General features: G+C 45.7%; 8 protein-coding genes across 15 annotated transcripts in view; 3 read left to right on the top strand and 5 right to left on the bottom strand.

The window, feature by feature from the left end:
- LOC125951320 (uncharacterized) overlaps nt 1-2,555 on the bottom strand; it is a 6,595-nt gene extending 4,040 nt beyond the window's left edge. For all 4 annotated transcript variants that reach the window (XR_007468777.1, XR_007468778.1, XM_049680074.1 and 1 more), the window contains exon 1: nt 1,458-2,555. Coding sequence is in view for 2 of the 4 variants with exons in the window: in XM_049680074.1 (XP_049536031.1) it covers nt 1,504-2,376 (873 nt within the window). In the remaining 2 variants the exon portion in view is untranslated. The remainder of the gene's footprint in view (nt 1-1,457) is intronic.
- A 536-nt stretch (nt 2,556-3,091) lies between these two features.
- On the bottom strand, nt 3,092-5,297 carry LOC125951858 (calcium-independent phospholipase A2-gamma-like). The gene is made up of 5 exons (XM_049680939.1): nt 5,201-5,297; nt 5,072-5,133; nt 4,587-4,998; nt 4,293-4,513; nt 3,092-4,205 (listed from the first exon to the last, which is right to left on the bottom strand). Exons 1-5 carry the CDS (start codon nt 5,223-5,225, stop codon nt 3,537-3,539), a joined length of 1,389 nt encoding a protein of 462 aa, XP_049536896.1. The 5' UTR covers nt 5,226-5,297; the 3' UTR covers nt 3,092-3,536.
- A 12-nt stretch (nt 5,298-5,309) lies between these two features.
- On the bottom strand, nt 5,310-10,686 carry LOC125951857 (Fanconi anemia group I protein). The gene is made up of 12 exons (XM_049680938.1): nt 10,546-10,686; nt 9,784-10,477; nt 9,062-9,717; nt 8,872-8,984; nt 8,587-8,811; nt 8,135-8,522; nt 7,901-8,065; nt 7,694-7,848; nt 7,297-7,628; nt 6,686-7,210; nt 6,403-6,619; nt 5,310-6,335 (listed from the first exon to the last, which is right to left on the bottom strand). Exons 1-12 carry the CDS (start codon nt 10,639-10,641, stop codon nt 5,492-5,494), a joined length of 4,410 nt encoding a protein of 1,469 aa, XP_049536895.1. The 5' UTR covers nt 10,642-10,686; the 3' UTR covers nt 5,310-5,491.
- Nucleotides 10,687-11,107: 421 nt separating this feature from the next.
- LOC125951859 (CD63 antigen-like) lies at nt 11,108-12,629 on the top strand. Its single transcript, XM_049680941.1, has 4 exons — nt 11,108-11,317; nt 11,401-11,589; nt 11,656-12,063; nt 12,130-12,629. Exons 1-4 carry the CDS (start codon nt 11,243-11,245, stop codon nt 12,274-12,276), a joined length of 819 nt encoding a protein of 272 aa, XP_049536898.1. The 5' UTR covers nt 11,108-11,242; the 3' UTR covers nt 12,277-12,629.
- Nucleotides 12,630-13,199: 570 nt separating this feature from the next.
- Nucleotides 13,200-14,012, top strand: LOC125952694 (NADH dehydrogenase [ubiquinone] 1 alpha subcomplex subunit 13). The gene is made up of 3 exons (XM_049682326.1): nt 13,200-13,419; nt 13,486-13,706; nt 13,767-14,012. Exons 1-3 carry the CDS (start codon nt 13,323-13,325, stop codon nt 13,902-13,904), a joined length of 456 nt encoding a protein of 151 aa, XP_049538283.1. The 5' UTR covers nt 13,200-13,322; the 3' UTR covers nt 13,905-14,012.
- Nucleotides 14,013-14,027: 15 nt separating this feature from the next.
- On the bottom strand, nt 14,028-16,621 carry LOC125952693 (CD63 antigen). Of its 5 annotated transcripts, none has more exons than XM_049682321.1 (6): nt 16,492-16,621; nt 15,146-15,233; nt 14,877-15,065; nt 14,623-14,799; nt 14,308-14,550; nt 14,028-14,241 (listed from the first exon to the last, which is right to left on the bottom strand). In XM_049682321.1, the coding sequence occupies exons 2-6, from the start codon at nt 15,209-15,211 to the stop codon at nt 14,167-14,169; spliced, it is 750 nt and encodes a 249-aa protein (XP_049538278.1). In that variant the 5' UTR covers nt 15,212-15,233; nt 16,492-16,621; the 3' UTR covers nt 14,028-14,166. The 5 variants fall into 5 exon arrangements, with proteins under 5 accessions (XP_049538278.1, XP_049538279.1, XP_049538282.1 ...); XM_049682322.1 differs by having other exon boundaries at nt 16,504-16,612; XM_049682325.1 differs by lacking the exon at nt 16,492-16,621 and adding an exon at nt 16,260-16,344.
- Nucleotides 16,622-17,130: 509 nt separating this feature from the next.
- LOC125950118 (YEATS domain-containing protein 4) lies at nt 17,131-18,136 on the top strand. Its single transcript, XM_049677786.1, has 3 exons — nt 17,131-17,255; nt 17,318-17,798; nt 17,862-18,136. The coding sequence occupies exons 1-3, from the start codon at nt 17,208-17,210 to the stop codon at nt 18,023-18,025; spliced, it is 693 nt and encodes a 230-aa protein (XP_049533743.1). The 5' UTR covers nt 17,131-17,207; the 3' UTR covers nt 18,026-18,136.
- Nucleotides 18,137-18,673: 537 nt separating this feature from the next.
- LOC125950104 (sialin) lies at nt 18,674-24,013 on the bottom strand. The gene is made up of 4 exons (XM_049677766.1): nt 23,679-24,013; nt 20,959-21,170; nt 18,971-20,047; nt 18,674-18,883 (listed from the first exon to the last, which is right to left on the bottom strand). Exons 1-4 carry the CDS (start codon nt 23,719-23,721, stop codon nt 18,674-18,676), a joined length of 1,542 nt encoding a protein of 513 aa, XP_049533723.1. The 5' UTR covers nt 23,722-24,013.
- Nucleotides 24,014-25,319: the final 1,306 nt, after the last annotated feature.

The raw sequence follows: 25,319 nt of genomic DNA, 5'->3' as shown, positions 1-25,319 counted from the left end.
TCGAAACACAATTATCGCGATCCGCTCGTGTCGTCTGTGAGTTCTGTGCTCTTTTCTCTCATTCATTACGCCGCCATCGGGAGGGACGGGAGGAACATAAATTTCACCAACCAGCTATCGTCGCTACCCCGGAAAAATATTTACTTGTCAGCATACGTTAGCTCACATTTTTCACTCCCTTCCCGTAATGACCCGTGCATATTTTCAAAGGAATTTGACCCCAAAAACAGGCCGTGCCATGTTAAGAGCGGATTTGTGGAGTTCAGGTTGTGAGGTGCTCTCTGAGGACAAACCACAACCAGTCGTCTAACATGTCCACGATCTTGAAGCGCCATTTGTTTCTCGTTTGTCTGGCCGTCATCCTGTGATGCCCATTGTTCAGAGAATAGTATATATTTATCAGGCAGACAAGACGCCGATGATTTTATCGTCATACAAACACAACTGCACGTCGAATCGTTCGCCACATCAATCTTCCCTCCGGCAAGTCTGTCAACCGTCATTTTACCGTGAAAATTGTCTATTTAGACAGACAACCATCAAAACATTGAGCCATTTTCACACCAAACAACAATATGGTGCGACGAATTAGAGGGATGTCCACAGCGTACGTCGGTTATGCACGTGCAAGGAATCGGTGCCGGGTCATCCCCGCCAGTAGATCATGTTTTGCCAGTAGATCATCATGGCCATGGTGGACGGTTCTGATGATTTGTTTGGCTAACGTCCCACAAGCAAAACCATCATGTGCACCGTACATCAGCGTGGCGAGCTTGCTGTTCCATCCCTAACAAGACGTTGTTTGGTTTGCAGATGTTTCTCTTCTCATTTTTTTTCCTTCCTGTCATGGTGTCGTGTTCTAGCCATGACTTGTTAGGCCTCGTTTCACCGCCTTAAAAGTGATCGTTTTTTATGAACAATGATTAGATACTTGCTGCAAAACGATCGTCTGATTGAACCAAAAAGTAGGGAAGCATATTAACCAGCCAGTTTATTAACCGACTGGCAACCAGAAGAGGCATATTTTTAGTTGTCTCGTCTAAACGGTGAGTAATTTTGCCGCGAACTGATTAATGAGGCACGTTTTGCTCATGAAATTACAGTTATAGCTCTAGTGTTCATTGATCTTTCTCGATTAGTCTAGCGAATGGCGCCGCGGTTTCACACAACCTACGGGCAGTTTCTACGTTCGGATCGCCGAAGAAAACGACCAACTAATATTAATACCGACACAAAACGGCATAAAGTATGGAGTGAAAATGATTGCATGAGCTCTGTTTGTCTGGCCGGTCGTTTCCATGTTTCCCACAAAACAACATCTGAGATTGTGGATGTCTGTGGAGCTCGTGTGCCGCTAGGATATCGTTGTATAAATAGTTTGGGACGTTCCCCCACCCACCCCAAATGGATGACGGCATATCAGATAAATCAACCAGCAAAATATGGGAGGGACTTACCTGACATTTTACTACAACGTAAACATTAGGAGCAATGGCCCCATGTTCAGACGAACGTGGAATCGATGTCGTCGCGGTGGTCCACGTGACTAAGGCGAACCTGCAGCTCACGCAACTTGCCACACTGTTCATCGTACCGTGCCTCCAGCTGCTCGTACAACGAAGTCTGTGCGATCGATAGCTTCTGGAGCATCTCCACCTGTTTGGCTTCACTTTGAGCCAGCTTGCGTTGCAGTTCCACCACGAGATCGGTCAAATCTTGCAGCTTACGATTGAAATCTCCCTCGAGACCTTTCAGTCGGTCATTGTTTTCGGAACTAGGGTCTCCGACACCACCTCCGACGTTGAGCTCATTACAACGCTCCAGCTGGCACACCTTCGTCTCGAGTGCACTGAGACGCTCCTGATGTCTCTGGGACAGCTGATCGATCTGAAGCTCGGCGGCAATTATGCGGCTCTCAAGTCCAACCGTTGCCGGTCCACAGCCACTGGCCACAATGTCGGAACCTTTCGATTTTGATTTTGAAACCTTACCCAACTCACTGCAGGTCACTGTCAGTGCAGCGATCTGTTTGTTCAACTCATTCCGACAACCGACCAACTCGCCCTTCAATCCTTTGATCTCCTCGGTTTGCTCCTTAAGCCGCTTTTCAAATGTCTTGGGAAGTGCGGCCGATTTGCTCTGGATTCGCTGCTCGTACTCTTCACTTACGCGCTGCTGCTCCTGGAGGCTCCGCAAAGCCTTCAGCTCGCTACTAAGCTCACCGTAAGCATATTGCGTCGCGGTCAGGTTCTTGCGGACATTATTCAGCTCGTTGCTGATCTTGTGTATGTCGGCCGCCGTGTACGTGGTTTTGTGCCGGCTAAAGTACGACAACCATCCCGTATTTTCGTACTCTTCCGGTTGCATGTTACTCATCGTGATTGAAGGACAATATTGTGCTGCACGGTGCTTGAATTGAACTAAATCACTTTAAACACGAGACTATCAACCCACCGATCGACATGATTTTCACCCTTGGCCGTTCCAGAGGAAATCTTTCCAAACTCAAATCCCGAGATTGCAGATAGAGATCAGAGTGAAACGTTCACGACAGACCCTGGTTGGAAGAATACTGCGCCGACAGCACGGCCAGATCGTTCCGCTCGATTCTGCTTAAAAATAAATCGGTCATCAACAGCAAATACCCCAGCCTTTGGCCAATCGGTTGTCGGGAGAAGAAACTCCGCGCTCTCGACATGATCTTGATCTCTCTGGGTCGGGTCGCGTATTCTTTTGCTCGCTTATGGTCTTCGTTGGACGGTAGATGCTTTTACCAAACAACGCAACCATAAGACGATCACTATCTAGTTATTAAATGTTACAAAATAGTATAGCACCGCAAAGGATTCACACTAATCATATTTTACTTCATTTTCTCTCTGGATTAATCTTTCTCGTGGAGCGACATTGGCACTCCTGGTTATGCTTTTATCAAATGTTTGTTACGATTTGATATGGTACACCATTGCGATTAGCGAATGGAAAGCGATACGCAATTGTGATCATCATAGCTCGTTAATAATAACAAGTTTACCGGAGTTCAAGCATGTCAAAGCAATAATAATGAGAGAACTAAGTTTAGTGAGGTATCGTTATAGTTCTTTATACTTCTATTTAATGGCTAAAATATCATCAATCAATCTCACGACTTAAATGAGTTCACAAACACAACTGCCTAAGTTATGGCCCTTTCTAGTTCTATTAACTCTTAATATTTTTATCAACTTTGTCAAACATGATTTTTCAAAGTAAAACGAAATCTCACTCGAATATTAACATAGACGATTACCCGTAGTGAGGTATTTGGGTGAGATGTAGAAGCATATCAGAAATAGGAAATCAATCCACACAAAAACGGAGACAACGAGGTGGACAAACGATGAGGGTAATTAAAAAGCTATGCTTCTTTGACTAACTGCAATCGAATTGATCAATGCACGATTGATCAGAACCTCGTAATGGTGGTAATACTAACGCGTGAAACTCTTTGGAATATCTCTTTGAACCTCCGCTTGATCAACGATGGTGTCCAATGATCATCGATACAGAACGTTACGCATGATATCGTAAGCCTTGCGTACGATCGAACGATTTTGTGTAAGCAAATCGGCCACTTGCTCAAACTTGTCCTCGTTTCTTGCATAATACTTGGCCGTATCATGTTCTAGCTGAGAAATCTTTTCCGGGCGTACCTCCACCATTGACAAAAACTCAGTGAGGTACGGGTTGAAACGAAAGTATCGCCCAGGTGGCAGTAAATCACTCAGAACCGTATGCGTTGCTTCGGTGTCAGTAGCCGAATCCAGAATGCGAAGGAATTTCGTTTTCCACGAACTCGATAAGGATGCCTGGTCCAGGATCCCTTTACTGATGATCTTTTGACCATCGTATGACTTATTGCGGGTACGCCCTGTTCCGAAGGATACTACGCATTGAATGCGCTCGTTTGGCCATAGACATTTTGCTTCGTGTATAGCCACGGTCGTCGGATTATTGTACAGAATGCCACCATCCTGATGCAGCTGGCCATTTAGTGGGAAATCTCCAAAGTATGCCGGAGCGGCTGAGGATGCGCGCACTACCTCCCACAATCGAGCCGTGTGACATCCAGCATAAACGGATTGTACATTACGCGGGAACGTGTAGTTCCGGAAAACGTGCGCATCGATGTACTCATCGCAAACCGTCGTCGAGACGCAGCAAAACTGAAACAGAGAGTACATAAGGCGTTAGATATATCGAGGGTGAGGTACCAAAGTAGCCAAAAGCGTCTCGCCAAATTTTCGTCCTACCTTGGGCACATTTGGTAGCATCACCGTGTCAATGATGCGTCTATGGCCAATATGCCGTTTGAGAAATGTTTCCCATAGCTCAATGTCGTAGTAGGCATGGGAAGAAACAAGGCGCGACGCACCGGATAGTTTATCTAACGTCGACGGTCGATGGAAGATATTATACGCCAGCTTCTTGTAGAGATGAATACCTTCGGTTAAGGTGAGATTTTTCTCCGAAGCTACAGGGTGAAATTCCTTAAGAAGTTAAGATCCTTATCTTGTAAAGCCGCCTAGCATTCAGAGTCAACCTACCAAGTGCACACACCAGTATGGCACCGGTCGAAACGCCACATACCAAATCGAACAGATCAAAGATCCGTCGGTTAGTCAGCCGTTCCAATTTACGCAGTAATTCCATGACGATAATACCGCGTATGCCGCCACCGTCGATGCTGAGAATACGGATACCATTGCTGGGCAGTGGTGGTACGTATCCCAACAGAGCGAGTCCAAGTTTTGCGTGTTCCGTGATGGCTGGATCTGAAGCATACTGCAGCTCTCTCAGTAGCTCGATCGCACCTTCCTCGATTGCAAACGCTTTCTCCTGCGGATACTTTTCAAATTTCTCCACCAACTCGTACAACACCTGACGCTGCCGATCGACCGGGATGGCCTTTCTTCGCAGATCGATCAGCGCGTGGCGTGTTTGCGATTGATTATGGCGCTACAACGGAACAAAACTCCTGTATCGTAAAAAAAAGTATCAAAAGCGATTCCAAGCGCGCGGGGTTTCCTACAATTGGTTGTTGTTGTCGATGTACGCTATGCCCTTCTTTTATTCTTCCGAACACCGAAGAACCTGCAGAGAGATTCCGTAAGTACAACAATCATGAAAACTGCCTACTATGCACTCTAGCAATACTCACCAGCAAACCTTTTTAAATTGGGCATTTTTAGCTTACTTCTTCGATGTTTCGGAGCAACAACATCCTCAAAAACCACCCACTACAAACCAAAACAAACCCAAAAATCATTGTGTAACAGCAAACGTCATCATCAGCTGTTGCGACGTCTTTATTGTTGGATATAACACCGGAAGTGTGGCACCGGGAAGATTCAAAAATTACGTTCGAATTTACGTTACAAATTTAGATGAGCGCACAAAAATTGTTCAAATTAACTCATCTAGGAATGCTTCACTTCGTTCCTTACGAATATCATGCATCATTATTTCTTGTACTTCGTCTGGGTAATCCCAATGTCCGTGTTCGCGCTGGAGTGTCTTCTCTTGACTCGGATATTTGTGGATCCACCGGTGCAGCTGTAGTCAAACGGTCTTCCGTATTCCTATGCACCTCTTCCAGTACCCGCTTGTTGATCTTGGGAATGTTAGCCGCTTTCTTTTGCATGGATTTCATTTTTTTCGGTGCAGCGTCTGTTGATTCGCCATCGTCTACTAACGCGATGGCACGCTTTTTGGCTGCCTTGCGAGTGCGCTCATTAAGCTTAGCTAGATTCTTTAATGCTAGCGCTTCCCCACTGACATCTGATACTCGACCTGCTGGAACAGCTCGAATCACCTCCGAGCGATTAGAACCAGTCGTTCGATCAATGCTTGCATCAATATCATCGTCGCCTTCTTCGTCACGATCGAGCTGCGGTTCGAGGTCTGTTTCTTCGTTGGATTCATCGTCCTCTCCTCGATGAGTTACTGTTTTCTCGATCGCCTCTTTCAGGGCAGATGTTTTTATGCGAAAATCTCGAACCGTTCCCATGTGCAGCAGATACGTGAGGTCCTTCTTTGTCTTCCTACTTAACTGAGTGACAATCTTGTTGTACGATTCAATACGAAATACCAGCCTTGGAAGTAATTTTGTCTTCCGTAGTACTTTATCGCGATTAGATTTGGCTTTCGCCGAGCTCTCGACCGGTCGTTTGCCTTCCGCTTCTTCGCCATCATCCTGCACTCCATCCTGAGCAAGAATGTTCTCCTCGATAAAGGGGAACAGATCGTAAATCCTAGAGGCAAGGGGTTTGGAGGCTTTTACCACGAGATTAAATCTGGAAGTAAAATAAAAGACAAATTTATTTGTCAAGAAATCATAGTCAGAGTGCCAGAGACACCTACTTTGTTACTTCATACGAAACGGGAACTATGGGATGGCAGGCCAGAAAGTGGCGGCTCAAATTGGCCAGACAGTTGTACATCGAGAGCAGAAGCTTAAGCAGGGCGTCCATTGCCGAACCGAGAGGTAAATGAATATTACACAGATGCGTAAGGGTCGAAAGAATGTGCACAAGCTGCGAACACATTGAGCGTTCAATTGATTTTAACAATTGTGTCGCTGAAAATAGAAAATCAAAATCAGGTATAAGTGTACGATAGAACCTTGATCACAGCTTTTACTCACTTTCATCCGTATCTTCCAACTCCAAGACTTTCAACCGTGCCATCAGACTGTTACTACGCAGTATTAAGTGTTCAATTTCTTCCAGCTGCAATCGTATAACGGTACACAAATGATGGAAAGTTGGTTCTACCGTACCGGAAGTGATGGATTTTAAATAAAACGGAGGATTTAACTCCTCCGCCGATATTTGGCCAAACTTGAGCTCCAACCGCATAGCGACGGAATCAAAGTAGGCACCACTTTGAGTTCTCAGCCGCAGATCGAACAGGATTCGATGTACGATCGCGAATGCTTTCGGTTTGAGCTTTTTGTTGACACAGAATTGTTGCAGCCAATCGTAACCGATCGTAAGATGCTCCTGATTCATGATAGGAGATTTATAGAGCAGCTCAAGGCACTGGAAAATTCCAACAACGATCTTTTCCTCGATCGCTTCCGTTTCCGACTCATCGGTAAAAAATTGATCAACGATCGTTTGCAGATTGTTCAGAAGATCCTTTATAAAACACAACCCAATGGTGCATGCTAAGGAAGGAAGGAAGGACAATCGATATTCATGAAGTGCATGCAGCAGTTACCCTTTGAGGCATCCCAATAGTGATTGTACTTACATATAAGTTGAAGGAATTCGGTGAACTTTCGCTCGTACAGTTCTAGCGCTGATAGCAGAGCTTGCCGGAAGCATTCGATAGCGGATTGCGCCACCAGCAATCCCCCATTACCACACAGATCCGTCGTTTGGCGAACGCATCGACCATACACGACTTTAGTGCATTCGCAGAGATGCGAAAATGTTCGTTTACTGTGACTAACCTGCCAGTAATCAGGCAGAGTACGAAGCGTTTCCATCATGTGGATAGCAGTTTTTAGAATATACTGTTGAAAGTCTCTATTGGAGCGTAGCGTTTTCAGATCCTCTTCCCTGGCGTAGTTTATCGAGATGCTGGAGTGATAAGGAATCGAGCATAAGTTTTCTTTTGAACGTTTGAATATTTCCAGTGCACTCACTCGAACATAATGCGTAGCATCCTCTCAACCGTCGCGATGTCCCAGATGTTTTCTAGTTTAAGCGATATTCCATGCTTTGCAGAAGACCCATAGTAACCAGAGACATTCATCATGTCAATCATGTGCTTTTTGTTGCCTTTTTTAGGTTCCAACTTCTGTAAATTAATGCGGTTAGCCTGGGTTGTGCTAAGGATCGTGTTGATGTACCTTAAATTTCTCGACACATTGTTGATGATGTTTAAATAGTCGTAGCAGATCCCTCGACAATCCATTATCGGGCTTCATTTTCCAAGCGGAATATGCCATCGCAGCTTCGATCACGTTCAAATACTGGCTAGCAATTTCTACTGCCCTCGTGTCCAACGAGCCCATCTGAAATGATATTCACAGGGCGGTTGAGCCACGACATGTCCAACAAAATAGGCCTTCAGCATCACTCACAATACCCAGCTCATCGAACGTGATGCTATCCACACGATCGACAATTAGCTGAAGCGTCTTTTTGACGGCGTTCGTATCGTGCAGGATATTATGATGATCACAGAGCACTACGCAGTGTACCATAAACGCCGTCAACCGTCCCACATTATCGTACACAACGATTGGACGCAGAAGATCGGGTTGATCTTCGTGCTCGATATCGTTGCGGTACCGGACACACTTATCGAACGCGATGCTCAGCTTATCGTCCGTATTTTCATTGAAGTAACTTTCAAAATGCCAATCTATGAACTGCAGGACATGTGGTAGAAGCATCGTGTTGAAATCAACTGCCCGTCCCAGCGCCTCGTATAACATCATGCGCACCTCGACCGTTTGCGTCAGACATCTACGGACAGGACACAACCATCTAATTAGCCAAGAAACAGCGATCTACATCATCTAAATCGTACTTTCTCAATATTCCCAAAACCTCAAGGGTAAGCATATCGAAGTGCAGGTTGGGATTGCTGGCCGAACCGTAGGCTGCCTGCGATAGAAGCGACATTCCAGAGATAGATAACTGTGTGTAATTGCCACCTGCAGGTCCCATGATCGAGCGGCGTGCATTATTGTTTTTAAGTTGCTTCAGTAGTGAACAGAATCCAAAAACTCCCATTATGCGTGTGCAGGATTCACTGCAAATATGAAGGAATATCTAGATTAACTGGAAGAAATCAAAGCCGTTAGCCACTTACCTATTGTACATAGCCTTACGCAGTACCTCGATGAAGCGATCCCGAATGGTGTGGGAAAGTCTTAAAAGCGGAAACAGGAACGCCATGAACCGCATAGCGTACGTACCGTCTATCTAATGAGGCAAAGTAAGCGGCATGAAACATTAGTTGCCAGCAAAACCTAGGTCCGCATTTGAATGCTCGATCGTACCAGCAGTAAGTACTCCATAATAAACTGAATCGTTGCGCTGGACTCGGATACCGTGAGCGTGTTAGTCAAGCTAAGCGTCGTAAGACATAGGTTGAACTGAGTTTCTTCCAGATCGGCAAATAGAAACTTTTTCAGCTTCGCGATGATACCGCTACCGAAGATGAACCTGCGCTTGAGGAAGATCTGGAAAAACTGGATCGCAATCCCGTGCAGTTTTGGCTGCTTTTTCGCCAGTAGAAGCGCGAACGCAAAATGTATAATACCCGGTGTAACGACCTCTTTGCCTTCCTGGCTGTTTTCCGTGAGCACCGTAAACAGCTGATCAACGCGTGACCCTATCGATGAGTCGACACGTCCCCGGAACCAGGCCGATTGATTGCACATTTCACGTTCCTTCTCACTCAGAGCAATTAGTTTGATCAGAAAGGCCATTATTGGAGATGATACGACATCAGTTGTGTCGGGCAATCGATTGATGCGACTCATTGCCAACAGTGCGCCGACCAGGAAGGGAGTTAGCAGCTTTTCCGGGTTATTCTGAAACGGCTTGAACATGGCCACCGTTTGCGTCTCGTCGAGGCGAAACTCAGTCACATTGGAGAGATGATACAGGATGGTTTCTTCCGCTTCGCGGATCTCAGTGTCGGAGTAACGATCTGTTCGAGAAGAGGAAGCTTGAGTTGCATTCTTATCGTGTTGCTGGTTTTCTAACATCCACTCACCGATGCTGTCAAAATCGGTCGTATCGCTGTTCGCGTTAGAGAGTACTTTTTTGTAATAATTTTTATGGAAATACTTCTGCAATGCCATCAGTGGCACAATAAGCTGGCCTGGATTCTTCAAGCATACGCGAAACAACTGAAACGCCAACGGAGGTAGCTCCAGTGGTTCGATTTGCTTGATACTGTCCGATATTTTGGTCACAAAAGTGGCCGTTTCCTCCCGGGATAGGTTGAAATCACGGAACATAGCACACAGCGGTGTCAGTATCGCCGGGAGCAGCTTCATCTTGAATAGCTCACCGAGCACCTTGATGCGATAATCGGTTCCGGTCAGCAGCATCCCGTTTGCATTGAACCTGCCGACACTGTCGTTGAGCTGCGCCAGTGTCTGCGGCAACAGATGCTTCCAGCTCAAGCATTTCGGATCGCCAACCCGTATCGATTCGATGCACAGCTCGCACATCTCCACCAGCTGCTCGGAGGAAAACGTCGGCAGATCCGTCAACAGCCGGGCTATTAGATCAAACATTTGCTTCGTCGAAAGCTCGACCACGTTCGTGTGCCGTAACACGGCCATAATCAACTCAAACCGCTTTTCTCGACACGCATCCGAATACCCCAGACCAAGCAGGGTATAGTGCCAGAGCGTTTGTCCGTCGATCGATTGCAGGTTCGAAACAACCAGATCGATGAGCTGCAAACAAAAAACCAAAAAAAATGCTAATACATCGAGGCGAGGCGATCACGATCGCGGATACGTACGTATTTTGATTTAGTTTTCTCCAAAAGTTCCTTGAGTTCATCATTTTTGCGCTTCTGCCCTAGCTCGATGATAGCGGCCACAAGATTAGGAGGCATTTTGAGGAACAAACACACTATTTAAAGCTAAAATCAGGATAATTTCTTCGACCACCGACGCCGCACAAAAATGGTTTTGTTGTGATCACGCTATCCCGCCAAAAATCGCGTGTATGTGTGTGTGTGTGTGCTGCCGTAATTGTTAAAATTTGAAAACTGACCGTTATTGCTGGAACGAGTGTCTGCTTTGGTAAAAGTTTTGTTAAAAGTGAAATTGTCGCTATTCGTCGCTTTCTCAACAGATATTTTTTATTTGAGAAAATCTTCAGGATCACGGAAATCGTCACAAGGTTCCGTTACGTTGCACCAACGTTGTTTTATAGCGCACTGTCCTTAAGTAAGTATTGAACTCAACGATCACAGTTATTGAATCGTGCACGAGCACTAGCAAAATGAAGCGTAACTTAAACTAAGATTACAAAACCAGACTTGACAAACAAATGGTTTGTTGTTTGCTAGAGAGGCCGTCGGTGGTGATGCGGTGGGTTCACGTTATCAGCGATTGGGGCACACCTAGACGCGTGTTAGCAGCGTTCAACGGTGATGATAACATTCACTCGTGATCGCAATACCGCAGTGACTACCTCGAGTTCGAGACACAATGACTGAAAAAATCGACGGATTTTCCAAAAAATGGATCAAAATTTTCCTCTGCATCACCTGCACGTTTCTTTGTGTAAGTACAAAGTCTTTGGGCTTCAATTTGGAACCTTTGATTTGAGAAAAACCTACTAATCTGGACCACTTTTTGGTTTTCAGTATCTGGGCATAGTGCTGATTACGATGAGCAGTGTCAGTATGATACAGTACGAAACGCTTAACGTATTTATGGAACCACGAGTGTATCGATTGATTCTGTTCCTGGTGCTAGTGGCTGCACTTGCCTTGCTGTTAGCTCTTGTGGGATTCATTGGAACTTTGAGAGACAGTCTTCCGACCCTGTACACGGTACCTGAAACGAATGGAGCATCCTATAGGAACAGTTTAGAATGAGCTCGTAATGTTTCTTTCCAGTTCTGCAGCCTGTTGTTGGTCTTTTCCCTTATGGAGGCCTCAGCTGTTTATTTCGGTTACTCCCAGCGCCATCAGATCGAAAAGGATATGGAGGCAAACCTGTGGTTATCGGTAAACATGTATCCCGTGGACGTATCCTTGCAGCCTTACATGGATATGCTACAAATGCAGATGCAGTGCTGTGGCGTTAACAACTACACCGACTGGCTAAGAGCACTGCCTTCGGATGAGTTCACACCGTACGATATGGAGCTGGTGGTTCAGCAAGTTCCATTATCGTGCTGTGATCCATTCGACAATAAAGGCTGCACATTGTTTCAATCTGGATGCCACACTAAATTATACAGCATTTTCTATGAGAACGGGAAAACCGTTTTAGTGAATACGCTCGGAGCAGTAACACTGCAGGTATGTACCACATTTCCAAACAAATTTGGGGCTTCCATTACAGTAAATGGCGTCTTTGTTTTTCAGCTTTTTGCGGCGATTTTTACAATCTTCCTGTTGCGCAAGCTAAGACAACTCCCGGGCAGTCAGGAGAAGAAACAGATTGACCAGCAGAATGCTTTCGGTTATTCCAAAATGCACGTCGTCCAAGATGGGGCCAGTGGTGCAGTGTAGCGGGAATATTCGGGAAGTGGGAATAAGCAGCAGTAAAATAAGTTTTCTATGAGCCTCCGTAAAAGGTGTTCCTGCTGCAATTCTTATCTCCGGCAAGTGATAAGCAGATAACGAAGTATTAGTCAACGCTGCAGCAAAGCGAGCTGATATCATAAGCTCGCTCGCTCTGCCAACTTTGCTAGCAACCGAAAATTGCACACGTTCTAGAAGAAACAATTTAGTCGAGGCCATAACGCCTTCGTCTGCTTTCAATAAAGGAAATAGTTATAGCAGAATTCATAATTTATAAATTAGTGTCGTCCGCTATTTATTAACACGGAAAATAGCCAAATAAAATGGTTAAAAATGTGTGCCTATGCCGAAGAGAAAAAACACTTTTTTAATAATTTCCGAAGAGAAAAAACACTTTAAAAAATTCCAAAATGCACGTCGTCCAAGATGGGGCCAGTGGTGCAGTGTAGCGGGAATATTCGGGAAGTGGGAATAAGCAGCAGTAAAATAAGTTTTCTATGAGCCTCCGTAAAAGGTGTTCCTGCTGCAATTCTTATCTCCGGCAAGTGATAAGCAGATAACGAAGTATTAGTCAACGCTGCAGCAAAGCGAGCTGATATCATAAGCTCGCTCGCTCTGCCAACTTTGCTAGCAACCGAAAATTGCACACGTTTTAGAAGAAACAATTTAGTCGAGGCCATAACGCCTTCGTCTGCTTTCAATAAAGGAAATAGTTATAGCAGAATTCATAATTTATAAATTAGTGTCGTCCGCTATTTATTAACACGGAAAATAGCCAAATAAAATGGTTAAAAATGTGTGCCTATGCCGAAGAGAAAAAATACTTTTTTAAAAATTTCGCTAAAATTCCCAGTTGGCCGTAACCAGGCGCCAGACACCAAAAAAGGTCAATCGCTTCGGGTTTGAAACGTCAAACTTCGGCTGAGGCACGAAGAAAAGGTCTACGAAAATTACAAAATAAAAATCCGAAAATCGCTGCTGGTCAAGGACCGGGAATTTCCAATTTTCCGGGAAAACAACATTTCCCCGCAACCATGAGCAGCAGCCCTGCCAAGCTGCAGGATCTGCCGCCAAAGGGCGGCTACCAGAACATCCCGTTCGCGCGGGTTCCGGCGAAAACTTACTTCCGCGGTAAGTACGGAGGCGGCTGTTATGTCACAGGACGCAGGACTACGGAAAACCCACCTTGATCCGCAGGATGGCAAATGATCGCCGGATACGCTGGAATCTCGACCGTCGGATTGTACCTGTACTGGCTGAACGTGAAGGAGAACCACCGGAATGAGATCGAGATGCGATCGGCGCGTAACGTCATCTATCCGCTGCTGTTAGCCGAGCGGGATCGCGAATACCTGAAGCAGCTGCGACGAAACCGCGACGAGGAGGCGGATCTGATGAAAAACGTCGAGGGCTGGGAGGTAAGGATCGAGCGAGAGTTTGTGAGAGCACACACTGGATACAATCGTGTTTACTTGTAGGTCGGAACTTGGTACGGCGAACCAGTGTTCAAAACCCTGCCGAAAGACAAGCTGGTCGAACCTACCTTCCAAGAGTTCTATGTGCATACCGATTACAAGAGCATGGCCAAGCGTGCCGACATTAAGCTGATGAACTAGACACCTGAACGGTGGTTGAAATTGTGTAGTTTGATGTGAACGTGTTGTTAACAATAAAACGGACACCATCGGCTCGGACGGGCGCTTGTTGTCCAACGGAAACCCAAATCGCACCGCAGTGGACTCAGTTGGATGGCAGTAAATAAGGTGTAATTGAAGCTTTTATTGTTCTTTATCGTGACTAAGTTACACAGCTACGCCTGCTAAGGATGATGGTAAATACCTCCACAGTAGCGACCGACTTCACAGATCAAGTCGCACATCAATAGCTTGTCACACCTAGTCTCTGTAGTTTGATTTGCTTGGCCAAATAGCAAGCAAACATTATTCCAAAGAACTGTAAAAGAGATGTAGGATATACACGTTACCAAGTGTTGGTTAAATCGAGTGATAAATAACGAACCTGAATGACTGCGAGAGCGATACCAGCCGCGCCTAGGCTTACTGCGTGAGCCTTGACAAAGTCACCGAACGAATGCACACAACCGGTCTTCCTCAATGTATTTTCTTCCCTATCCGGACAAGATACCATTCCGACAGCACCAGTCTGTGGACGGCAACAGGTCATCGGGATGTATGTTTGGTTAAACATTTTTGGGTTTGCACGTGCCCAGTCTGTACTATTTTCCACACCACAGCAATCGAACTAGAATGAGATGCAACCCATGAATCTCCTGCAAGGTGAACAGATATTGCTCCGTCTTCCTCGAATACCTACATCCACTTGTATCTCATCCCAAATCAGCGTAATATCGCCATGGTTTGGATCACCATACTGCGTCATCGAACCGTTGAGTGCGTTGGTAACAAGCTCACGTGTGTCATTGCGTAGCACATATCCGCTGATGCCAGCCGCCAGTTCAAGGATAAAGATCAGAATCAGTAGGATCGAGAACTACAAATAGTGAAAGAAAAAAAAGATCAATTAAATTAACAAATACCATGTGCAACCCCCCTGGCCATCGATCATACCGTCAGTGTCATGCAGTAGTTTTCCTTGTACGCCCCACAGCAACCAAAGAAGGCGATGACGAAGATGAACGAACCGATCACCACCAGGAAGGTGGGAATGCTGAAGAACTTGGCATCTAGAATATCCCGAAAACCATGGTATGCTCCTTGCACGGTTAGACCAACCGACATAATGATAACGCCCGTGATCTGTTACGAATGAAAAAGAAAAGGGGCTCGTCAGAACGATATGAACGCTGCTCGATCTCCGCAGGATATCAGATGCTTACCACAAAGAAGAAGTTGAAGAGAAAGAGTAAGTATTTTATAAAATTTGCGCTGGTCGAGAGAGCCATTTTGGATGCTTTTGTTGGCGATCTGGCGATAAAGAAAGAAAAAATATAAAGTCTAGAATAGAAAACTATCAATCGGATCACTCGGATGGCAGCACCGACAATTGGCATCCCTTGCCCTTGCCCTTGCCCTAAACAGCTAACACATTCGTCATCAATTAAAGTACTGATGGAAGGATGATGCCGAGTATCATTTAGTACAACGTTTGTCGAGGACTACCGCGCCATAGTTAATTGCAAAATCATACAAAACACGCCAACAACGGACCGTGAGCGCAATCCACGGAGTGAGTAGATAAGATATCAGCCCGTGCTTATCGTATGGCTATTTTATGAATTCCAGATTTGCACGAACGAGGAAAGGTCGGTCTCGAGCTGGTCACTGTGTGCGAAAGTATCGGGAGCCTTGGTCAGCATGTCTTGCATGTCTTTCCGATTCCCCCCGTCACACACACAACACGGCACGAACCAATAAAATAATTAGCACCTTTACGCAAATAGGCGGCCTCTAGACCTCCCCGAACTCTACCTCAAGTGTTCGGTCAATCACGCGAAACAATAATATATTTGAATTCACTGGGGTCGTTCTTCTTGCTGGAGCAACTTTCGATCTCGTTGCTGCAGTTCTTCTCGAGGATCGGACCACCAACTGGTTTCGCTCGTTTCAGGGTCACCGACTGAGAGACAACCACCCGGTACCAAGTGAAATGAGATGGAGTTTCGTTGGAGTTTCGCTACAGAAACGAGTTATGCTGCAGCCTTTTTTCGGGGGAGAGGGAGATCATTTTCGATCAATACGTCAATGTAGGTGAATGGAGAAAAGCACCAGCATGTCGTAACACTCGTAAATTGATCTCGATGGTGATTTTCACACTCGCGTTAGGCTTGCATAGGGCCGCGTGAGTATAAGGTGAGAGATCTCGTAATGCAACGTGGCCAAGCAGTTGCACCTAGAAGACGGAACACTGTACTGGAGCGGCTCATCCATTGAAATTCATTCGCAAACCACTTATTAAACCATCTACAAGCGAACACGCCATTAGTCACTTGCCTCTTCGCGTTAATGGGGCTCGCTTGTTTGAAATTCGATTCACTCAACGACGCCTGCTGCGTAACCCTTCGCCAACTTTCTGATGCTAAATGAAAGGAAAAGAGCTGCGACAGTTCTTATCGGACGAATGGGGAACCTACTCCCTCCCACACAAGCACTCCTATTTCCCGTTGCGGCTGATAAATCTACTTCGCGCGGGTGCTGGTGTCACCGTCGTCGTCGTTATACGCACACGTATGTTCACCTGTTCTCGATATAGAACCCGCCGCGTACGTGGATGATCACAGACGATCGCCGTGAACAAACGGGGTGATTGTGTGTTACTCGTTCGATAAATGAAACTGAACTGCGCGACACGCCATGCGATGCCGAATCATGCGGCAACGGCAACGGACTAGCAATCGATTTTGAGGGAGGCACGAGTGTTCGCATGTGCGCGGGAACAGTAGAACAATCATAATCCAATCTGTGTAATCACCGCTAGGAATAATCGTTATATGACGACATCCATCCTCAAGTTGGTTTACGGTCCGAGTGCGGAGCATAAGGATATTTTAAAAATTTAATACCCCCGCCCTTTGCTAGGTAGACTTTTTGTTCGATCGATAGTGCGACTCGTTGTTTAGATAAGTGCAACTGTTACTAGCAATGGTCGGTAGCGTTCTTCTATGTTGAAATGATAAATGGAATTTCTACTTCGACTACTTCTAAAACTAATTCGACGTTAATTCTGCAAATTACTACCAAATTAGGCTTGAACCAGAAATTGGACACAACGGTTAAATCCAACATTTGAAAACTGCTTCGTTCACTTGAATTCATTACCCGGCAAATAATTTTCTTGCCCAAAAAAGACAGCCGGCCGTTTATTTGTAAACAAAAATTTAGGCAAAAAAAACTAAAAATTGAAGTAAAAGTGAATTCCGTCGACCTTTTAACGTAATAATTATGAACATTTCCACCGATTTTGGACCCGATTCCGGGGGTCGAGTAAAGGTAGTTGGTCTTGGCCCGACATGGTAAAGTTGCATACTGATATTCCGGCACGTTCCTCGCAGGGTTTAACTATTGTGAAGCCGCTCATCTACGGAAATGTGGCCCGGTCGTTCGGAAAGAAGCGGGAAGAGGATGGCCACACGCATCAGTGGACCGTTTACGTGAAACCCTACCACAACGAGGACATGCAGACGTACGTGAAGAAGATCCACTTTAAGCTGCACGAGAGCTATGCCAACGCGAACCGCATCATTTCGAAGCCACCGTACGAGGTGACGGAAACAGGTTGGGGCGAATTTGAAATCGTCATCAAGATCTACTTTCACGATCCAACCGAACGGCCGGTCACGATGTACCACATATTGAAGCTGTTCCAGTCACCTATCCTTGACGGTGAGGTGTCCACGCAGATTGAAGGCAAAAAGGGGCTTGTGTCGGAACAGTACGAGGAAATTGTGTTCCAGGAGCCAACACAACTGATGCAGCAACTTCTCACCAACGTGCAACCTGTTACAGCCGGTGTCTGGAAGCATGATACAGATTGTAAGTCTCAGAAAAGCCGCCATATCGGAATGAATAAAACAATGCTGTCTCTTCCCTTTGCAGTTGAGGAGAAAAAAGTGCAAGCGTTGGAAAACATAAACGAAACCAAGGTAAAAGTAATGGCGGAAATAGCGCAGTTAAAAGACAAACTCAAACTTGCTAGAGAAACAATAGCCAAGTTTAAGGCAGAAACGGCCAAAATACAAGGACAGCAACCTGCAGCATGAACTCAACATCGTATGATGTGTTAAAGATTAAGATTTAAATAAAACATTGCTTATAAGTAACTTCATCGTGCTCATCTTTATTTCCATTTCGTTTACCACATTCCATACGCTGATCCGCTCGGTACATAGAGTTTCGCGCTATGAATAGACGTGTCCTTTATTCATAAGCAGTATTTAGAGCATTTACATTGCAGTCTAATTGGAGGTTCCGAGTAACGAGGCAGGCAGTAAAAGCCAAACAGCACAGCAGCAGTGTGGTGGCAGGTAGAGTCGAGAAACGGTGTGGTTTCTATCGGTTTTTATCATTAAAATAAACGCACCTTTTTTAGATAAGCAAACACTGTCTACTCTAGTGAGGAGTGCGTCTGGTCTGTCTGTCTATTTCTCGTCGTCCAGCATCGGCTCTCCATTGCTTGTGGATTAATAGAATGATATAATAGATGTGTTTGATTTGTTTCGGAGGATCTACTCAATTTCCCCATCTGCTCTCGTCTGCTTCAAAAGATAATTTTCCCCTTTTCGATAGTCTATAAACTAAAGTTAACACTAAACGCATAAGTACCACTGGTTTTGGTAGGTAAGTTAAGTAGAGAGTGTGTACCAGCAATGCCCGGTACACCATCGTCATGACAGGAAAGCGTCTCCCTTTTATTGGTCCTGAGCGTTATAGTTTTGTTTCGATTCCTTCTGGTTCAGCGGAGTCGCTTCGGCTTCGGCAGCCTCGACGGAAGCAGGCGGTTTGTCACCTTTGTTCCACGGTTGCTCCTCACCGGACGCCAGCAGCAGGTAAGCAATGATCTCCACCACGTACAGGACGATCGTCACGTAGAAGATCACACGCCAGGCGCCAATCGTTTGCTATCGAGAGAAAGAGATTATAAATATATGTCCCCATGTATAAATGCATATCCCTCAGCAGCCGGATTTGACTATGAATTTTCTTACATTTCCGTGAGTGATCTGTCCGACAAAGATCGGTACAATGATGCCCGAGAGTGTAGCGGCACTGTTCGTGATGGCCATTAGAGTGCCGGCATAGTTGGGAGCGATATCGATATGATTCGAAAGCAAACCACAGAACATACCACCGATTGCCGTTATGCCGATCGTCATCAGCGACACGGCCAGACCACGCTGGCAACCAATGTAACACAGTGCCAACAGGCACAACATGGGAACGGCAGAGGCAATAAAGGTAGCAGTTTTGCGGGCGATCGTTGTCGTGATCTTGCCTCGGCTTCGCAAAGCATCCAGCGTCTTACTGAGGGCCATACTGAAGAACCACATTGTCAGGAAGGGAATGGCCGTGACGACTGCGTTTTCCTTGATGTTGAACTGCAGCACCTGCTTCATGTAGAACGGAAGCTCGATCAGCAGCATGTACCAACCCCAGTTGTTGCATATGTGCGCAATCAGAATGCCGTAGAAGGGAGCCGAGGTAAACACTTTACGCCACGGTACCGGTGGTTTCGATTCACTGTGACCACCGGACGAGCTAGTACCGAGTGAGGACGTAATGAGATCACGTTCTTCTTGGCTCATCAATGCTTGCTTGGTAGGAGTGTCCTGTACCAACCACAACCACAGTACCATCCACAAACAACTGAGACCACCCATCACGTAGAACACGGACTCCCAGCCCAATGTTCCGGCCAAAACTCCTGCCATCAGCATGGAAATGACCGTACCGAGTGCGGTTCCGGCGTACACAATTGCCGACATGACACTCCGCTCGTTCGGTGGAGCCCAGGACGCGAGCATAACGTGCATAGCGGGAAACGTGACTCCACCACCGATACCCTCGCCGATACGCATCACAATCATAGCAATGTAGTGCATCTTGGCGGCCACCGGGGTCAGCAGCGTGCAGACAACGTTGATCAGCACCGAGAAGAACATCACCCAACGCGCTGAGAACGATTCGGCGACTCGAGCACCGGGGATCTGGGACACGAGGTATCCCCAGAAGTAGCAGCTCAAGATGATACCCTGCACCGGCTCACTCCAATCAAAGGGACCATCCTACAATCAGAGAAACACAGGAAACAGAACCAATAAGTATAGATCAGACGATTGTTTGATACGTAAACGTACTAAATAATGCAAACGCTTATTAATGCTGGCGATCTGCAAACCTCATTGACCAACGAAAGTGAAAGCAATTGAGAAGTGGAACGCAAACTGATCATACTGCATACCAAGGGGGAATCATCATCACCACCAATTCTCAAGTGGTGATGATGGTTAATTGAAACGCGCGATCATCACGGTACCACAAGAATTCAATCCAAGTACCTTTCCTCTCGGTGAATGACCAACAGACGGCTCGCCGGAACCTCTGTGGATTCGCAGTCAACGTTCGGCGTTCCGACATTCGTTTAGCCAACCCTGACCTTCGGCACTCCGGGTCATAATTTGGCGCCGGAGGCTTAATTGAAATGCGACGCCCAACAAATTGGCCACGCACATCCTCTCCCATCGAGGAGATGGCTCATGTTGCCATGTAGAGCGAGTGATGCCCTCATGAGCGCAACGACGGTCTCGCTTCGCTATCAGGTTGTAAATTGATTATTTTTGGCAAATTGTCAACACATGTCCCGAGGCACAGTAGGCGTTCCTTATCACGTTGCCGGCATTTGAGTCCGCTTGGTGTTTGTGGAAGATTTTTGGAAGTTGCATTAAATACATACAACTGCGTACAGCTTGCGATTCAAATCAATTTGAAGTTGTTAAATATTCAGCAACATATGTTTCATATTGTATCTTATCGAATGAGAACGAGGATGAAGGCTATAACGGAAATGATTGTATCGTACTCATAGCTAACTGTGATTCAATCGAAAGTGAATTACTCCGAATGTTTAGCAACACATTGTATTAGGAAATGTAAATTATAAGTTTTTTGGTTTTATATAAAAAGGAAACTGACTTACCTCAACGGCTTCGGTTGAATTGCCCGAACCCTGGCAGACGGGTTCGGCGTTGGCATTTTCCTGCTTCATCTCATGGGCCACACTGTGATGTGCAAGGGCCGAATGGTTTAACATCGCGACCATCGCCACGCTCAGATTCACTTTCAAACCATAGATGATGGCCATGGCAATGGAGCCGAGCACGGCCAGGATGTAGCGAGCAGGGATGAGGGCTGTGAAAAAGATAGGAGGGGGAGGGCATCAGTAAACAGAACACACAAGCAGAAAGTCGTTTCGTTTTGGAATCGTGCTGTCGAAATCATTGCCGCGCGATATGCGTCCGCGAGACAAACAAAAACGCAATTAAATGCTTCTGTCCAAACCCTATCAGACCCGGAGTCCCATACACCGATGTGGTTCCCTCCCGATTGTCCCGATTGCGTATCGCCAATGCAAATCAGTCACACTTTGAGAACGTCCTACAAAACAATGGAACACCCTCGTCCACGCTGGATTGTGAGGTAGCGATCCGGAACCACGAGGAGTGAGATGGTTCGAGAGGCTTACTGCATCTCCGATGCATATCCGGCCAAACACTGGTTCCCCTTCTTGCGCTGTTGTTATACCCTATTCATTCCTATCGGTCATGAAACGGTAGCCGGGTGTTGACGAATTCGAAATTGGCAGCCACACAGGATGGAAGCGTCGTTTAAGGCATTTCCCTATCGTCTTCGTTTTCACGGATGGAAACTTTAGGGAGTGGCCGCTGTAAGCAGACCGAGCAGCCGACTTCCGACACAGACAAAGCGTACACGTAACAGAGCATAAAATGCACCACAGAAGAGATGAGCACGCATTCATTCGACGAACAGGTCGAATCGCAACAGCAATCCAAACACCTTCCTATGCTCGGACGGAACAATAGATGACAATAATTCCCATCGTAAATCAGGCTGTCCTCAATCCGTGTGTCCATGTCTCCGACCGACATGCGGCATGGTTTGAAAGCATTTCCCGCGCTTACTTCGATAAAAACGCTAGCATGCAAACACACGTGGCCTAGTGTTTTCTCGCTCATCATCGACGGGTTCGTTTTCATTCGCAGCTGGCTTTTCCACTTGTTGTTGTGGTCACGGGAGCGAACCGCTCAGCTGCTGAGATCGGAGAAAATCGGCCGTGTTCGTCGCATGAATCCGCGAATGCGCTTTCGCGCCAGCGTCGTCGGAGATACCCGGTGCCGGCCCGGCGTCCTGTGTGTCCTCTAGCCGACCTTTCTGATCGTTTGCGAAGCAAGGCAGGAGCGATGGAAAAATTACTAAAAAAATCAAATATATGTGTGTAGCCTCGTCAGCAGGTTACGTTTCGATGTGACTTCACGAGGATAGCGAATTACATCAGATATAAACGCAAACTGTTTGAGGGGCTATCTCGCTTAAGGATAATGCTATCAATAATCCTTCAATAATGTTTCCTGTCGGGATACAATCATTAAGAGCTAATTTTATCCCAAGATTTCTGTTATCCCTTCTTAAGCTTATTTATAAATTCAACTTTCATAATAATGTAAATACATCCATTAGGCGCTTCACACACGCTACTCGTTCTATGGTCACGATTAATGACTTCGAACACTCCGAGCAGTAATGATGTCACAATAATACACGATTCCTCCCCCCACATGCCTGCTCTTTCAAGACATCTGCCGAAGATCACATCTCGCACTGAGGCATTCCTAACGCGCGGTTTATTTATTCGGGCTGTTTTGACTAGGGTCTTGTTTTTTTTGTGTCTGTATGAATGAAATCCATGATAAGAAAACAAAGTAATCTCTCAATCGCTCGCATCCAATTTGGCGAAGTTTGGTGCTGCAAATAGTTGCGGAGACAATTGTCTATTAGCAACCGGGCACAGAACCGGATTAACACGCAGTACTGAAGTTAGAAATGTGTTTTAATCCCCTTGTCTTCCCTCAGTTCCATTCACAGAGCGAGACACAACCTACATTCGAATGGGGAAGGTTTGGAATAAGGAATGCGTACCCTTACGCAGCAGCGTTTCTGCGACACGTGCATGATGGGGCGAAAGAAGAAGTGTCATTGACTCTTCTTGTGCGTCTGGATGCCTTAGCTGAGAATCGGTTTCATCCTGTGATGAGGTATCCTGGCCTCGATTGCGTGGCCGATAAATTCTTTCATATGAAAACAAAACAGCTACAGCTGCTTTGCCTGCACCAACATGCCAGAACGACCGGAGCGGCCCAACGCCATCCGCTTCCACGCCGGGGTTTAAATTTAGTTCGATGAAAATCGGAACGCACCAAGCGCATCGACGAAAGACGCAAGAACACGGGACAGGAGATTACGGTGAATCGTGCGGGTGGGATAAGAAAAGAAAAGGAACCAAACGTCTGCTTGGCTGTCCCTCCGACCGCAAGTATGTCGTGTCGTGGGTTGAGAAGTGTCTTGCTACTCCTACGCAAACCCAGGACAACCCTACACATCGGTCGCTTGCTTAAAGGAGTATTGGCCTCTAGGGAAATTTGGGTTCGGTGGCTGTGACTGCTAGGTGATATCGGACACGAAACACAGCCTTCTACGTTGTGCGGGGTTGACACTCCCATACATGATGCTGAGAGCGCAACATATGGTTCCTATGTTTCAGCATCCATCGTCTGCTGTACTACTGGTTCGATAAGCCATACACTTCTTGGTACAGCTGTACAACAATCCCATCTAACTTACATCCCAAAACGTTGCCCTTAATCGGCACGGCTTGATCTCCCATTTTGGCGTCGAATGGCGGTTCACTTCACTCTACACAAAACGGTCTTCAGCACGTCGTGACACAGCACAGGTAAAGACACCTTCTTCCAGGTCCCGACCCGGGTTGAAAGGGTTAATGTTGCGTTTCGTTTCACTACTCCGGAACACACGCGCACATCGGGCCGCGAGTTTTCCGATCCGATTTCTCCGGCGTCCGACAAAAGAGTGACGACGGCGCACGCGGTAAAAACGAGTTTGGGAACATGCTTTGCCACCAACACGCATACTCGTTCGCAGACGCTCCCGCTCCGAGTTTTGTTGGGCCAGCACACACCCAGAATAATGTGGTACGCGCGCTTCCCCCCGACGTTCTGAGACATTTTTTTAAACCAATGTCTTCTTCTTCTAGAAGCATATCTCCTTCAACCGGTATGGGTTTGTTATGCGCGCCATGCCATCCTTTCTCTCTTTTGAGGCGGTTCGTGACAATTTCACGGCGTTAGCAAACGAGCGTTTCAGCAACAGGCGATTCTGGTTAGGATAATTCCTTTTAAGTCGATGTTTATCTTTTCTGTTCGAAGGGTGATGTGAATTGTTAATATTTTGAATGTGGCCATTCATGCGACTGCCAAGTGCAGCTTGTACCATGTATCGTTGAAACTTGTTAATTTGTTCAATAAAATTAATGAAACATGTTTCAAATTGTTGGAAAAAATGCTTTGGACCGGCACAATAGAGTTGCAAATTGCATCAGACTCATGAAATGGCGGCAGTTCGTTGCATATTCTTGCGCCAGTGTAACATTCAACATTAGTTTGAAGCATCGTTGACACACTTTTTGTTTAAATAGTACTGATGATAAGTTACGAATGGTAGCATGTTACGGATTGCATGGCAATTGATAAAAAACATACAGTGATAATTTCGTCTATCAGCAAGAGCGGAGAATGGAAAGCCATAAATAGCAAGTGTGACGTTATCTATATAGATAACGTTCCGAACACACAGATCGTATTCAATGAAGTCCAGCATTTGAAACCACATCGATACATTGATAAATCATTATTATTGAATAATCTGTTTTGAACATATTTTCTAACTATGTGCCCAATTTCAATTTTATAGATATATTTTATTAAGAGATACTTCACAGCAATGAATAGGTTGTTACAACACAGGAGGCATTAATTCGGAACGAAATTACAAGGGATGCAAATTTCCCGTTATGATAATGGATCAATGAATCGTCTAGAACGTATCAACTTACGATTCTAATGAAATCTAGAAGTAAAAAAATGAAAAATTTAATTAGAAAGGTAAAATCAATTCGAAGAAATGATAGTACGTTGCAACCAAAACTGTTTGGATTATACATTAGGCCAACCTGTGTTTCACTTTTCAATTCTACAACTTATTTCATTAAATTTCACGTTTTTCTGTTGCGAAAAACGGATAATTTTTCTACTTTTCTGTTTTGTTAACTATTGATTGTTTGCTTGCTATGCTTCAATCTTCCTTAATCTGGAGTGTAATGTTTTCGACTTACGTTTCAGATATTCGCTTTCCTTGCACTAACGGTTGCTGGATGATGAACGAGATCTTGAATACGATCCACGATGT

This window comes from Anopheles darlingi, chromosome 2, assembly GCF_943734745.1.
Source record: "Anopheles darlingi chromosome 2, idAnoDarlMG_H_01, whole genome shotgun sequence".
Lineage (NCBI taxonomy): Eukaryota > Metazoa > Arthropoda > Insecta > Diptera > Culicidae > Anopheles > Anopheles darlingi.
Note: the sequence above shows the minus strand (reverse complement) of the source record. Positions and strands in the feature narration are given on the sequence as shown.

What these genes read in the sequence shown, in the direction of transcription:
- LOC125952694 (XM_049682326.1), top strand. Translation starts at nt 13,323, where the DNA reads ATGAGCAGCAGCCCTGCCAAGCTGCAGGATCTGCCGCCAAAGGGCGGC. An exon ending in GGCGAAAACTTACTTCCGCG is followed by an intron (nt 13,420 to 13,485) that starts GTAAGTACGGAG and finishes CTTGATCCGCAG; the next exon opens with GATGGCAAATGATCGCCGGA. An exon ending in AAAACGTCGAGGGCTGGGAG is followed by an intron (nt 13,707 to 13,766) that starts GTAAGGATCGAG and finishes GTTTACTTGTAG; the next exon opens with GTCGGAACTTGGTACGGCGA.
- LOC125952693 (XM_049682321.1), bottom strand. Translation starts at nt 15,211, where the DNA reads ATGGCTCTCTCGACCAGCGCAAATTTTATAAAATACTTACTCTTTCTC. An exon ending in ACTACTGCATGACACTGACG is followed by an intron (nt 14,800 to 14,876) that starts GTATGATCGATG and finishes CACTATTTGTAG; the next exon opens with TTCTCGATCCTACTGATTCT. An exon ending in GGGATGAGATACAAGTGGAT is followed by an intron (nt 14,551 to 14,622) that starts GTAGGTATTCGA and finishes ATCTCATTCTAG; the next exon opens with TTCGATTGCTGTGGTGTGGA.
- LOC125950118 (XM_049677786.1), top strand. Translation starts at nt 17,208, where the DNA reads ATGAACATTTCCACCGATTTTGGACCCGATTCCGGGGGTCGAGTAAAG. An exon ending in ATTCCGGGGGTCGAGTAAAG is followed by an intron (nt 17,256 to 17,317) that starts GTAGTTGGTCTT and finishes CGTTCCTCGCAG; the next exon opens with GGTTTAACTATTGTGAAGCC. An exon ending in CTGGAAGCATGATACAGATT is followed by an intron (nt 17,799 to 17,861) that starts GTAAGTCTCAGA and finishes TTCCCTTTGCAG; the next exon opens with TTGAGGAGAAAAAAGTGCAA.
- LOC125951858 (XM_049680939.1), bottom strand. Translation starts at nt 5,225, where the DNA reads ATGCCCAATTTAAAAAGGTTTGCTG. An exon ending in ATCGACAACAACAACCAATT is followed by an intron (nt 4,999 to 5,071) that starts GTAGGAAACCCC and finishes GTTCCGTTGTAG; the next exon opens with CGCCATAATCAATCGCAAAC. An exon ending in TGCTACCAAATGTGCCCAAG is followed by an intron (nt 4,206 to 4,292) that starts GTAGGACGAAAA and finishes TCTCTGTTTCAG; the next exon opens with TTTTGCTGCGTCTCGACGAC.
- LOC125951859 (XM_049680941.1), top strand. Translation starts at nt 11,243, where the DNA reads ATGACTGAAAAAATCGACGGATTTTCCAAAAAATGGATCAAAATTTTC. An exon ending in TCACCTGCACGTTTCTTTGT is followed by an intron (nt 11,318 to 11,400) that starts GTAAGTACAAAG and finishes TTTGGTTTTCAG; the next exon opens with TATCTGGGCATAGTGCTGAT. An exon ending in GTCTTCCGACCCTGTACACG is followed by an intron (nt 11,590 to 11,655) that starts GTACCTGAAACG and finishes GTTTCTTTCCAG; the next exon opens with TTCTGCAGCCTGTTGTTGGT.
- LOC125950104 (XM_049677766.1), bottom strand. Translation starts at nt 23,721, where the DNA reads ATGGGAGATCAAGCCGTGCCGATTAAGGGCAACGTTTTGGGAT. An exon ending in ATTCAACCGAAGCCGTTGAG is followed by an intron (nt 20,048 to 20,958) that starts GTAAGTCAGTTT and finishes CTCTGATTGTAG; the next exon opens with GATGGTCCCTTTGATTGGAG. An exon ending in GACAGATCACTCACGGAAAT is followed by an intron (nt 18,884 to 18,970) that starts GTAAGAAAATTC and finishes TTCTCTCGATAG; the next exon opens with CAAACGATTGGCGCCTGGCG.
- LOC125951857 (XM_049680938.1), bottom strand. Translation starts at nt 10,641, where the DNA reads ATGCCTCCTAATCTTGTGGCCGCTATCATCGAGCTAGGGCAGAAGCGC. An exon ending in GTTTTGGGAATATTGAGAAA is followed by an intron (nt 8,523 to 8,586) that starts GTACGATTTAGA and finishes TCCTGTCCGTAG; the next exon opens with ATGTCTGACGCAAACGGTCG. An exon ending in AATGTGTCGAGAAATTTAAG is followed by an intron (nt 7,849 to 7,900) that starts GTACATCAACAC and finishes ATTAATTTACAG; the next exon opens with AAGTTGGAACCTAAAAAAGG.